This window comes from Cheilinus undulatus, linkage group 7 (assembly GCF_018320785.1).
Source record: "Cheilinus undulatus linkage group 7, ASM1832078v1, whole genome shotgun sequence".
NCBI classification, from domain to species: domain Eukaryota; kingdom Metazoa; phylum Chordata; class Actinopteri; order Labriformes; family Labridae; genus Cheilinus; species Cheilinus undulatus.
In genome coordinates, this window is record NC_054871.1 from 23,656,803 (window position 1) to 23,671,326 (window position 14,524).

The 14,524-nt window shown below is 38.6% G+C and overlaps 1 protein-coding gene across 1 annotated transcript in view; it reads right to left on the minus strand.

The window, feature by feature from the left end:
• LOC121512382 (ankyrin repeat domain-containing protein 13C) overlaps positions 1 to 14,524 on the minus strand; it is a 42,747-nt gene continuing 28,223 nt past the window's right edge. Inside the window, exons 7-13 of the mRNA XM_041791622.1 lie at positions 12,998 to 13,142; positions 10,757 to 10,888; positions 10,000 to 10,161; positions 5,624 to 5,703; positions 3,113 to 3,211; positions 1,757 to 1,857; positions 1 to 1,573 (exon numbers count right to left, since the gene is read on the minus strand). Coding sequence (XP_041647556.1) covers positions 1,443 to 1,573; positions 1,757 to 1,857; positions 3,113 to 3,211; positions 5,624 to 5,703; positions 10,000 to 10,161; positions 10,757 to 10,888; positions 12,998 to 13,142 — 850 coding nt within the window. The 3' untranslated portion in view covers positions 1 to 1,442. The remainder of the gene's footprint in view (positions 1,574 to 1,756; positions 1,858 to 3,112; positions 3,212 to 5,623; positions 5,704 to 9,999; positions 10,162 to 10,756; positions 10,889 to 12,997; positions 13,143 to 14,524) is intronic.

A 14,524-nucleotide genomic window follows, 5' to 3' on the forward strand; every position in this document is an offset into this window, starting at 1 on the left:
GGTTCATGAAGTTTATCCAGTAAAGGGGTGGGAGAAAGAATAAGGCAGGAGAATCAAGAGATTCATTCTTTCTTTAAAACATTACAAGTATGTACAAAACAGCAAATGCCAACAGGTTACAAACAATAAACCCTTGAATTTATGTAATCTGACGCTACATAAAAAAAAAAAAAAAAACATCTGCGAGTCTCCTCCTGCAGGGGACATCTTAAACTCAGCACAAAAAAAGCTGTATATACATATTGGGTCTCGTCACGTGTAAAAATGACATGAACGATGCAGTCATTCCCTTCTATCTACTTAGTTTACAATCCCCAGGTTTCCTCCTTAAACTGGATTGTACAGTTTGTACATAGTTTACAAAGGGTTTTTATAATAAACAAAAGATGTGAATATAATTGCTGCAACTCAAACAAAAAAAGAGAAAAATGTACCATAAAATTTTCAGCTTGTCTGGCAATGCCTTAAAAACCATCATGAATCAAATGAGGATTTAAGGGCTGACCATCACTATATCAGTGTCTATTAACTCAGCTGAGTGTATTGTGGCTGTAGTGGATCTAAATAGTGCCCAGAAGTTCAGTGATGCTACTCCATGCCCGTGAAAATCAATGTTACACACACCCACACACACACAAACTCACACACAATTTTATAATGTGCATCATTTAAGTGGAATTCTACAAAAACAGGTTTTTAGGTTTCAATTTATAAAAAGGGTCGCTTCATTAAGCATTTCCCCAAACCAAACTGGATGTGAGTGTAAAAACTGTGACTTTTCCTTGTGTTACAGGTCTAAATGAGGCTTTTTACCATTGAATATTTGACCAATCTCAAACCCAATACTACAAAACTTAAAATGAGTCCTTAAAAATCTGTTTAAGTAAGGGGGAAAAAAAACCTTAAAATCATATTTTGCAGAATCCCCCCGAATGTGTCAGACAGTAATATCAGTGCTTCACTACATGTCAGTTGGAACTCATTCCCTTTATAAACATTACATACGAACTTAATACATAGCATCAACTGTCTTTTGCTTATGCCCCATTTTCAGAGCTCTCACCTGCTCTGCTGTTTCTCGTTTGATCTTCAATGCCCTTTCACTGATAAGACATACAGACTCTCAGGTCAAACATATTTGCACTTCCTGCCTCGGCTTCAGGATTCCCCCAAATTTGAATTAAGAGTAAGAATCTGCAACAGTACGTTTAAAACACAGATGTGGAGATGTTGCCCCCTCTGCCGTGGTGAGCCTCTGTCCGCTTTGATAAAGCCTCGTTTGTCCCATTTGGGAAACTGTGGTCACCTTGTTGCCCTCCATAATCAGGGCATGGAAGAGAGTAGCTGTTTTTCTACATCCACTTTTTGGGTTGGAATTCCAAAGTGTCTCATAGCGTAATGTTGCCTGAATGTCAGTGTGTTTCCTCCTCCAGCGTCAGAGGTTAAAGGTCTGGGAAGCGGCTGGGGTCTTCCTTGTAGTCATTGGGGATGGTAAATATGGACTGATCAAACTCATCGTAGCGAAACTCCTGAAAAGTTACCGTGGCTGTGATGGTGGGAAAGACAGGGATGTCTGCAGAGAGAGAACGTCAGTAGAATTACAAACACCTTCGAGGCATGCTTTGAACCTGTCTGGGCTACATTTCTTGATGCATTTTAAATGGGTAGCAGAAATAAATCAAATATGAAATTCCCTTTCAACACAGCTTTTATTTTTTCCCAACATAGTATGGTTCTTTGAATTACATCTGCTTACCAAGTTTGACAGGAAAGCCAGGGGGGAGCTTCATCTGAACAAACTCCCTGAGTTTATTAAAGTGCTTGAATGGTGCAATGACCTCGAGAACGTTCAATAACCTGAAGGAGGACAAAAGAAGAACAGAAAGTCACAGGTTGCAGACTGTAAGCTGGAAAGAACATACGGCTGAGCCACTTTGGATGAAAACAGTTCTTACTGATGTGATACAACACAGAAAAACTACATTTTCTACTTTATTTTAAAAAGTCAACCATTTTCAAGAGGATCTGGCTGCAGACCTCTATGGTGGGGCGTCCAGCAGCAGAGCTCTACACTGGGGCTATGACGTAGGCTATATTACCCAAGCTGAAATTGCAAGACTTGGTAGATTTTCGAATCTTTTTTTTTTTTTTTCATAAAACCGTGCTTTTGTGTAAAACAGCCACTTACCGGCTCTGTCCGAAACCACACACTCATTCCCTACTCCCTATCCACAATATAGTGAGCAACATAAAGTGGACTATATAGTGGACTCATCTGCAAAACACAAAAATGATTTCAAACACTACTCCAGCCGCGGGAAATGGCATCATCGCCATCTCACAATTAAAACATTTAGCAACAACGGCTCATAGATTTCCATGACAATGGCTGAGGATCAAAATTAATTTTCACTGAAAACTGATACTGAACATAACGTATTTTCACAAAAAAATAAAAATACTAATGGATAAAAGAGTCCCCTCATAGGGGTAAAAAGTTACTCCGTTTTGAATCCTTATCATTTTCTTACAGATTAAACATTTTGGTTAAAACCAACAAACAAAAAGAGGCTTTAAAAAGTTAAAAGCAGCAGCCGCCATTGCCCCAGTGTAGAGGTTCGCGGCTTGGGCAATGTACGTCATCGCCCCAGTGTAGAGGTCTGCTGCTGACGCCTCACCATAGAAGGCTGCAGCCAGATGCCTCTCACCATTTTAAATTCAAGAGAACTGTAGCACATTACAGACAAAAAAACATGTGAATTCAAAATCATAGAAAGTTTTGTGAAGTAGAGAGACAAAAGAACAATGCCAGTTTTTATTTAATGTAAAGAAAAAAATAAATTCCAATGAAAACTTTATCTGTAATCAGCCTAAATAATTTCCTTCCCTTTCTTATTACCGCTCTGCACACTGCCAGCAGGAAAGAACCTCAGGAAAATTTTCTTTTAAAAACTATGTGGTCCTGTGTGGCTTAGTGTTGTATCTAAACTTGTGTGATTGTGTTTACTGTTTTATGTTTTTACCTGCCTGCAAAGCAAATTTCCCTTAGGGGACAATAAAGTTGAAAGTTGAAGTTGAAGTTGATGGTAGCCAAGTTAAAGAGAATACTCACGATTCGATGCCCAGAGGGAAGTCTTGACTCATGGCTATCGTGGCTTTGAAGTTTTTCTTGCTCTCTTTACAGACCAGCTCTCTCCCGAGGTGAGGGGCTCTGCAGGAACAGGGAATTGTAAAACTGTCAGGAAGTAATCACATCACCACAAAGAGCTCGGAGCTGTATGAAGCAAAACTCTGACACTTGGAATGTCTGATCAATTCAAAAAGTGGATTCTAAAATGTAGCTATTACCACTGAAGTAAAAGCCCTGCTGTCTGTCACCTGTTATTTGTTTTTAGCAGAGACTCAACAAGACAACCATGTGTAAGGTTAGGTAGTCTAAGTCATATGTTCATACCCATTCATACATGGAGCAACTTTAAAGTGCTTTATAAAGTTAAAAAAAACAAAAAACAAAAACAAAAACAAACATAGCCAAGAAAAATATGGCATTTAAACCCAAAGTGTACTGAAAAATTTAAGTCCAACAACCATTGATTATATTGTTTTATGTTGCTAAATGCACACCACAGCAACACCTCTTTCTCTTTTGTTTCAGGCCTCAAAACCCAGAGGTTATTTCCAAACAAGCTCCTATTGAACTTTGAACTCTACTTTTCGGAGGTGGTATTTTGGATACACACAGAAACAAAATTACTTCACAAAAACAAAACTACCAGGGTCAAAATTATCAGCCCCCTGATGAATCCCAGCCCGTTCTTCTTTGGCCAATCTCTCAAGCTCCTCCAGATTTGATGGTCTTCTGGCATGGACCTTGGTCTTCAGTTCACCCCACAGATTTTCAATGGGATTCAAGTCAGGGCTTTGTACAGGCCAATCAATAAAATTCACTTTGGTCTTCTGGAGGTAGTTCTTCACCAAGAAATACATACGCCTTGGGTTGTTGTTGTGTTGAAAGACAAATGGACAACCTAGACCCAGTTTTGCTGCTGGCTGCTTGAGGTTTTCTTTCAAATCTTTACATATCCTTCTTCCTTCAACTTCCACAAGATTCCCAGTTCCAAGCATCCCCACAGCACAATACTCCTGCAGACGTGTTTTACTGTAGGGACGGTGTTCTCTTTGTTATAATTCTCTCTCTTCCTTCTTAAAACATAAGCAACATCTGTATGGCCAAAGAGATGTAGTTTGGTCCCATCTGACTAAAAGATATGCTTCTATTATGCATAATCTTTCTCTAGGTTGTCCTTAGCATACTCCAGTCTGGCTTACAGGTGTCTCTTCTGCAGAAGTGAACTTCCTTGGTCCGTTCCCGTGTAGGGCTCAAGTGATTGTCTTCTTTGACACTATAATTCCCAACTTGGCTAAGTCATTTACTAGTGTGTTGGTAGTTGTTCTGGGGTCTTTAGACACATCTCTCACTAGTTTTCTTCCCAGGGCCTTTGAAATCTTCCTCTTCCTTCCCCAGCAAGACTTGTTCTGTACTGTGTTGCTCTCTTCGAATTTCTTCTCATTTCTTACTCCTCACCCCAGCTGTTGACACCTGGAAATGCTGTGATAACTTTGCATATCCTCCTGCTTTGTGGGCAACAACAATTATTTTTCTTAAGACTAAACCGATTGTTTTCTTTTTGCCGTGACAGCTCAAATCCTTATTGAAGTTTTTATACTGTAGAGGATAACCCTCAGCTTTAACTTGATTTTACAAGCTTTGAGCATTATAAAGTACATCATCTCACAGCAGTAGTTTGTGCTATGGCTCAACAAAAAGGTCAGTTCTGAAGGGGTAATAATTTTGACCTGGTAGTTTTTGGTGTTTGTGAAATAATTTGTTTTTGTGTACAAAGTAAAATAATGTAAGCATCTAAAATAAAACTAGGATGTCTGGAAAAACTGTGTTAAAAATTCCTTGCTCTACTTACCAGCACTTGGGAAATACTGGGTGTGAAACGTAACACTGTTGCATCTTCAATGTTTAAAGTAATTTCTAGAGTAAAACTACCACCTGGTGGTTGTGTGCCTCTGTGAGGTATACCACGGCCATACAGTGAAAACAAAGTGGCGGGTAAAGAAGGATGGCTAGGGGGCTCAAAGGAATGGATATGAAGCCAAATGACCTTGACGTTTTAACTTTAAAAATCTTATCAGTTCATTCTTGAGTCAGAGTGGACATATGTGCATGGTTGAAAGAGAACCCTCAAAGTGCAGTGTTCACAAGCAACGGATGAACATGAAGCCAAACAACCTTGACCTTTGATCAAAAATCTAAACAGTTCATCACTAAGATTAAAATATACAATCACTTAAAAAGCAATAAATGCCAACTATAATATGGGTGAAATTAGAATGTAAATAATGTTAAATTACACAAAATTAATTAAGAGCAAAAAAAAAATCTTGTGGAATAGACAAAATATATAAACACCACAGTAGTTTTATAAGATGCAAAATAAAATAAGTCATTTTCCTTCATTCGAAATCATGATACTTCTATGAATTCTGCAACATTATTTCCTGTGACTTTCTGGCTTCCCCTGTAAGAGTTGTCATTAATGAAGACACCTACTTTCCATTGTCAGCAGTGATGTATTCTTCCCAGGATATGGTGTTGGGTGTAGGAGGTGTTAAAGACTGCCGCCGCACTGGCTGTGGGGTAGAGAGACAGAAGAAAAGAAGGTTGGATCTCAGTCAAATTAAAGACTAAATAATAAAAAAACATAAATTATGTTCAAAAGGTTACAGTAAGATAGTGCTGGAAAGGAAAATAAACAGAATTGGTATTTGATTTTACAAAAACATAGTCTACTTAATTCACAGGCTGGGGGGAAGAATCCTTTAAAATATGTTTGGAAAGTACTTGTATGATGGCGTGGAGTAGTTTTTTTTTTTTTTTTTCTTTTTTGATAGTTATGCCAATAAATTACACAATAGTAGGTGCCAAGAACTTCTGTTTTATTGCTGTCATATCAAACAAGTATCACTATTGTTTGATTTCTACCAGAATTGTACCAAAAACTAAAATAATGGTACCCCTACAGCAGAGCAGTCTAAAAAGACACAATCTTTTCCATATCAAGCAAGGTGTTTTGAAAGACTTTCCCCCTCACATCAATTGTATTGTCTAAACCTCCTGAGGAGGATGACTCAGCATGTCCTTCCTGAATGAACTATGGAGTTCTCCCTCAGTGTCAGTTTATTTTAGGATGCAACAATCTGTTCTCGCTAAACTGGGATGAGTTCCATCCTGTTTCTCCTAAAACTGGTTTTCCCTAAAGATGAGCCTGCTGTTGGCAAAAATATGTGTAAAACAAAGCCTTTCAATCTGACCTCTCTAATACAAGCAAAGGTTAAATAAGGTAACTAGGGCAGAATAATGTGGATAAATGTTGTGGCTGATTGGACACCTGACTGTGCCAAGTGTGGGCTGTTTGTAGTGTGAATAAGAATGGAGACAGTGTCTTCATCCCCACTCACACAACAGTCATGACAGAACTGCTCAGTGTTTTCATCGTGGGCAGTGGCCTTGTCAAGTGCCCTCTCTCTCTCAGACAGTGTATCAGGGCTGGCATGTTGTTGTGACGAGGACAGAGTACACACAGTCTGCTGGTATGCTGGGCCCTCCCCTCCATCATTTCGTGGCACCAGGGGTTTTAGCCTTCATCCATGTGATCAATAGTGTCAAGCTCTTTTCAAAATCCTCCCCCGCGTTTCCCTGTGTCCACAGGCACAGCGCTGACCTGCTCTCTCTCTCTCTGTGGTAAACACAGCGACGTCACTGCAGCTGCTTATTTCCCTCTCACTTACTTCCATCTGGGGCGGGAGGAGAGACTATTTCCACAATGACACCCTCTAAAACACAGCCGACTCAGTTTCCACAACACGGGTACTGGCTTAAACAAATGCAGATAGACTGACAGACAACAGAGGGCACTGTGATGAGACAAAGCCTGGCACAGAGCAAGAGGGGAGTAGACATAAAAACATCCATTGAGTGTTGAGAGGCATTGTTATCACTGTGCGGCTGGCTTTATGCTCAATGTTTAGACAAAAGCTTGGAAAGCAAACTCTAGAACATACTGTGGTGAGGGGATGGTAAATGGGAGTCATCTCTGTGAACAAGGGGCAACTATGTAGCTTTCACCACTAGGTGGCAGTGCTGGGACAAAAATCCATGCATGGTGGATGAAGAGAGGGTGGACCTGTCTTACAAGCAACAGTGACAGGGGTCTGGTTGTTCTGTTATGATGTCCACAACAAATAAAATATCAAAAAGACAACACGAGGAGGTCAGACAGGAATGTCTTACGAAACCATGCAGAGTTTATCCTCAGAGTTTGGCAAGACAGTTTCAGGGCTGGAGTTGTTGATACGCTGCAGGTAAAGTAAACAGGTGTTCATCCTCAGAGTGGGTACTCTCACTCAGAGGTCACAAAGTGTGCAGCTACACTCTGCTGTCTATACTTGGTTATATGCTTTATACTGAAGGCCCAGGTGTCTGCAAATATCACAACAAATAAAGCAGATTTAGCCATATTTAGCTGACTCATTGTTTCTTCATCTTTCAATGAGAACTTAAACAAGAATGTACTGGACGGAATATAGAGTGTATGCTGCAAAACTGACATTAATCGAACCAGCAGGAATTATATTTGATATATTTTGAGCAAAAAAGACAGTTATATGTTTCTGGCATTGTCATTTTGGGGGTCACAGGCTGAGAAGTTTGGAAACCCCTCACCTATGCAATCTAAAGCACTACACAAAGTTCTTCATTATCAGTTTCTGACATGTCAGAAAGGTGACTGTTTTGTCACATTTACACTTGAAGTCATTTTTGAAGGGGTTATACTTCAAAGCAGGTGCCATCAAGTACATTTGTACAAGGGCCGGATTTGACCAGGCAGATGCTGTGGGGGCCAGACTTTCAAAATAAAATGAAACAATATGGTCTATTTCACTCATACATGTTTAAATATTTGTATTTCTTCCCAAATGTACACAACATTTTGCCTTGTTGTACATTACTGAGTTTGAAACTAATCTACTGTAGTAATTGCAGAAAAACACAAGCCGGAAAGAGGTGTGTTGTTTTGATCCTCAAAGAAAGTTGCACTCTCAAAGAGCCTGAGGCCAAAGATTGATCAAAAACCCTGCACTTTAAATCAAGAATGGACTAATAAGTATGGGTATATTATGCAAGCTTACAGAAATGCTACACTTTTGCACCTCTTTTATTCAATGCTTTAGTGCATTGAATTGAAGGGCATTCCTAATATTTTTCTACTACATTAATATTTGTTAAAATCCAGAATAAAAGTCAGCACGCTATATACCTGCAGTCTGCTTTTTGGAATCGTCCGAAGGGCAAAAAGGTTTGAACTGGCCTCCTGTGTGATGGTTTCCATTTCACTCAGCAAAGTTTACAATGTGTAGTTTCAGTTCTGTCCCTCTTTTAATACTGTCTGGGATTGCTGCATGGAGTTTGCTCATCTATCAGCCATAGTACAGTAGTTGAGTTCTCAGTCTACGGCGATTTTTGTGAGACGGACAGCCCATGAGACGCTCTGTCCTCCACTGCCTGAGGATTGTTTTCTGTCAAACCACGAGGTTTATTCATGTAATGATTCTGTGTCTGATTGTTCCATGCTCTCCCCACATGTTACTTTTGAACTACACAGTCTCATTAAAATTAGGTGTATGAATAGACATTTACTACTGAGTGTTAATTTTGGCAGCTATTTTGAAGTTAGTCTTAGTTTTAGTCTTTATATTACAATTCTTTTTAGTTTTAGTCGCATTTCAGACATTTTTGACCTCTATAGTTTTAATCAATGAAAGGTCAAAAACATTTTCAATCTACTCATGAAAATACGGACATACTTCATATGCAAAGTGGAAAAATACAGATTTTGAATGTCCATAAAAAACTAAATTACGTTTTAGTCTTCTTACAGTTTCCTGATGAAAAGTAAACATACTTTTCATTAGAGTTCAAGTCATCAAAGATATATTTTTAGCTAGTCTTAGTCTAGTCTTCCTTTTGGAAAAAAGTAGTCATAAAACATTTTTAGTCGACAAAATTAACACTACTACTGCTGGGGATAACTGCCAGTAAAAAGTTGCTATCTGTATGCTGGAGGCCTCTGCATACTATTACAAAAGGACATGTTTTTAATATAATAATTGATATATAATTGTATGGAGTTATTTGTGGCAAGGATGCACAGAGCTGCATCTGGAACCATTTCAGGATGGCAGCTGCTGGCAGAAAAAGTTAAGAAATTGTTATTGTAATTATTGATGGAGTGGTCACCACAGAGTCTTTTTTTTTTGTTGTTTTCGTTTTGTTTGTTTTTCCCTTTTTGGTAATTTTTTCTATTTTGTGATATGTGTAGGTTCTTCTGCACATAAACAAAGGCTATTCAATTTTTCAAAAAGAACACAAAAAATATGCAATGATAAACTTTCCATTTTCTTTAAATACACAGTTAGGAAGAGTTCGGTCTGTGTCGTTATGTATTCAATGGGGTGAATATTCAACGGCAACAAGTCTCCAGCGGTGTGTGACAGCGGCAGCTGCAGGCACTGATAGTAATGATGGTTGTGTACTTTATACTGGTACAGAATATTGGTGGCATTGGTGTATAAGCCAGGGACACCTTTTAGATAAAAATAGGTATTGAAAGTACAGACTATACACTCGATTTTATGGGGGGACCTTCTTTTATAGAACCTGACAACCAGTGGTATTCCCATAATGACAAAAGCAAGCATTTTTTAAGTGTTGATGTGTTGTTAGCACTGATCTTTAACAGGGTGTTTGAGCTCTTTTAATCACATCATGTGAGGTCACTTAGGGGGATTTAATTTGATTCTCTAGTGAAATACCTATCCCTCTGCTCGTGGCAAATGACAGTCAGCCATGTCTGATGCCTGACTCACCTCAAAATTCTGCTCTATGAGGTTCCCTCCTTTGCTCAGGCTCTCCATGATGGCCTTGTTCCTCAAGATGTCCTCCTCACTCAGATGCTCTCTTCTCTTCCTGGACTCCAGCACCAGGCCGTTCACGGAGTAGAAATCAGCCAGAAAGTTTCCCACGCGCTCCTGGAGGGATAGAGAACAATTAGATAAGACAATATTTCCTTTGTGATAAGAGGAAGAAGCAGGATAACAGATAGTGATTATTGGCCAAGCTAAAAATACATAACAGTGACAAAGAAAAATTTAACCACCCAGATCTGTTTCCAGCAATGTTGAAGCACTAGGATAGGGATTCATGTTTTATCTTTTTGTCTTCCAGCACACCATCAGAACACTACCAAAAACTTAAATAATGGCATCACTTATAATCTCTCTATGTTGTTTTTTATTTAGACATATTTTGAAGGGGTCAACAGTCTGGGTTCCTTTTGATTCAACCAGATAAAACCGTAACATATTGCTATTTATGTTACATTACATGCTACATGCTTTCTGTAATGTACATTCCAATATATGTATGACCTCTGTGTACTGGTTCCCTTTCATTTCCTGCATACCTTGGGAAATTTGATAAGAAACTTTGTTAAAATGTTTTAAATTCCATACGTCCCTCCAGACAAACAGATGACACATAGCTGGCTTTTAGAGAAGCTGTGATGGTGAGGGTATTAATCATGATCACAACAAACACAAAACAACCACAACTACGGACACCAACCGTTTTGTCTTCTCTGAACAGCCAGCCAGTCTGCGCCCTGGAGAAGGTGATGGACTTGGTAGAAAGCGTTGCAGAGTACACGTCGCTGCTCATCAGAATGTCTACTTCTTCCTCTGTCTCCATCTCTGACTCCTGTACAGGACAGTTAGGAAAGACAGCAGCATTAACATATTTACACAGTAAGAGGATGCATCTGTTCATTAGAAGAGTAAAAAGGAACCAACTTTTTTTAAAACCAAAACAGAAGAAATAATAACATCTGAGAAAGGCTGGATTAAATGGTCGTATTGCTGTGACACTTATATGTAAAAACAATTACTTTTGAGTTCAGTTTTCTGTTTCACATCTCTGCTTTCAGCAAGGAAAACCATAAAGATAGCTTAAAGATAACATAAAGATGGCAAACATGCAGAGCTGCTGTTTTTATAGAGCAAAGGTTTGATAATAGTAGTCACAACTGCAAACATAAGACACCTCAGACATAATACAAGTCTGGAGTTTTTAATGTAAAAATCCTTCAAACATAATGCATTTCCCTCAGATGAAAAGCGGTTGCCTACTGCAACTAAAATAACAAAATTCTCACTAACGTAATAACTATTATATTTGCAAAGATTGAATACCTTTGTGGGAAGGTAAAAATCTCCGGCTTTAAAAAAAAAGAGGTATTTCTCACAAATGTAATATGAACATTAACACTAAATACTTTTGCCCATTGTTTGTTTTAGCCTTTTTACAACTGCCAGTTGATTAAGGCCAGCCTAAGCTCAAGTCACATCAAAAAACTTAATCATGGCAGTTTTTTATCGCCATGAAACAGAAGGTAGCATTTTCAGAGTCTTAAAACACTCCTAGAGCCATGAATCTTAGAAAAATAGACGAATGGATTAAAATGTGTCAAAACAGCGGTCTGGTGAAATTCTCAATAATGTTACAGAAACACTGTTCACCTGGCAATTTTTTTATGACAACTTAGAATCCCTGACCACTCAAAATTAGTTTTTAGTTTTTAGGAGGTTTGTACCTTATATGTTTAAGACCCAGTAACTTGCTCTTGGGAGAGTAAGCACAGAAATGTTGTTGTTTTCACCTCTCTATGAACTGTAAAATTATATATATTTGGGTCACATGAACCCCCTCTGGGGGCTTACTTTAAGAAGAACCCCTTGGATTTTCCAGAATTTCAAAATTTGATATCAATCCTCTCTTTTTCTCATCCAAAGATTTTGTGCTGAGATTCATGGCTGAAAAGCTACTTCCTGTTTCATAGTAAACAAAAAAAAAAAATCACCCATAGCTTTTACAGCACAGAATTTACAGTGGGCAAGTGCTATTACATTTGTTGGAAACGTATTACATTTATTGGATTACTACATTAAAAGCTGCAGATCTGTATTGCGTGGGCGGTTATTACATTCGCAGGTGTTACAACAGTGCCTGTTATTAAGGCTATCAACTTCACTTGATTGACACATTTTATCATTTAAAAATCTTTCCTCACCTCTGTCATTAAACCATGCATCCTATTTTCATGTAAATGCTGTTAAAACGATTTACTTCATGTACACTGAAGAGTAGATTGCATTATTTATTATAATGTTTAACTCAGCATCCATAGCAATCCTTATCTTTACACCATTACCTAATGCAGACTTGTATATGTTTGTTTACTAGCTTAGTATTTCATGTCTCATGCTGCACTGGGGTGTGAGTACACTCATTGGCTGATTCTAATTTGAATAATGGAATATATGTACAACTATTTAACAATGAGTTGTTTAAGAAAGACTAAATGCACCAAATTTGTTAATCTATTGGTGTTTTGAGTCTGATCTATGGCTAGGAAACAACATGTAACAGTCTAAACTTATTAAATGAGAGTACCAAATGCTTATTTTCATTGTCCAAACTCTTAAAACCTTGACATGTGTTACCTTTAAACTGTTACCTGGACAAATCAAGAACTATGAATATTTGAATTTTATATTTTATATTGCCATTATTTTTTTATTAATCCATTTAAGTTCCCTGTCAGCAGAGGTACTGTTGTCTTCATTCTCCATCTGTGTAATTTGTTTTACACAAAAACAGTCCAATTCCTTGTATGTAATTGTCCTTAGCATCACTTCTGATTCTCCTAGTTCTGGTACCTTAGGTTGGTTGTGCTGCACATTTCAACCTTCAGGGGGTGCAACAGACTCTTTAGTCTCCCAGTCTAACACCAGGACATTTCCAGCTCACCTCATGGTGTATCCGCTGGTAGACTTTCTGCTCATTGTCCAGCACAACAAAAGACTCAGATGGGATAGCATTGCCATTGAAGATGAAACTGAGGTCACCACGTTGACACTTCATGTCTGAAAAGTCTATTAAAGTGGTATCCAATCTGCACAAACAAAAAGAGAAATTACAGATTAGATTTAATGTGGCAACTAATTGAAAAAAGAGGCCTGCTAAATAAGGGCAACGAAACAATCTGACAGCAACAGAGCTGCACACAAAAGTGTCAGGAAAAAATGTGTTGGCCATTGCACCTTTGCTCTGAAAGTTCAAGATGATGTTTATGGTAATCATTGCCATGGGAGACCAAAAAAGCGCTTCAAGAATCCTTTTTTGTCAAAGTGGGTAGTCCTAGAATGAAGCATGACAGCAAAGAGAATCAGTGATGTTCTTCTAAAGACCAGACACAAAGTGGTAGGTGCTGTGGGTAGGTATGACAGGCCTGACGCACTGTAGCATGAGAATGTAAATGAACTTGCTGTGACACTTTTTTCCTTTACTTCCTCCCTCTCTGTCTGTCTGTCTCTCCCTTTTTCTCCCTGAAACTCCAGGATAATAAGAGAGCATTTTGAATACCAAATTAGACAGCCAAGAGCGGTTTTAGAGAATAATGAATAGCTCTGCATCAAGGATTTCTCATCCAGGAGCGATACAGAGAGACACAAACACTCACTCTTGCATAAACTCAGTTCTGTCTTTAGATTTAGCCATTGTATTATCATCCCTAATATAGATGAATCAGTATATCTTCACAATGAAGGTCTGTTCTTGTTTTTCACACATGTAACCCTGTTATAAACTAAAATCTGTGTGTTAATGTGTGCATAGGCCCCATCTGTGAGAGCCTGGTGTTGGCTTTTCCCCCACAAGACCATTTAACACAGAAACATGGATTTTCACTTCGGATTCACTGTTGCGTCAGCATGCGTCAGAGTGTGACAGATTTCTGCTGACGCCCTTTGTAAATGAGAGAGGAAGCGGAATAGACACTACAGTAACTGTCCTTCATTGATGGGCTGAAAAAAGAGAAACAAAGAAGTAAACTATTCGTGTCCTGAAGCACAGTGCAGCTTCCTCATGCTGCCAGACAAGGATTTCACACCCTACTTAACCAAACTACATGGACGGGATGGAGAGGAAGATACGAGAGGAGAGGAGTTTATGTGCAGAGAATGATAATATATTTAACAGCATGTACCAAAAAGCCCCTATACAGTGCCTGACATCTGTGGTCCAGGAAGTAAATTTGCCATTCAAATCCTCCGTTGGCATTTCTCAAAATCCGCATATCAACAATTTTAATCCAGAAACAGAGCCATTCAGCTATCTCTGAACTCGTGGCTAGAAAACATTTGATTTGGCGCCAAAACAGCATTTGAAAAAACAGAGAAAAAGGCAAAGGTGCATGACTGTGTACAGAGTTTTTTTTCAAGGATGCAGGAACTGCATATCCCTTTTATATCATTTTTACATCATCACCCTAAATTA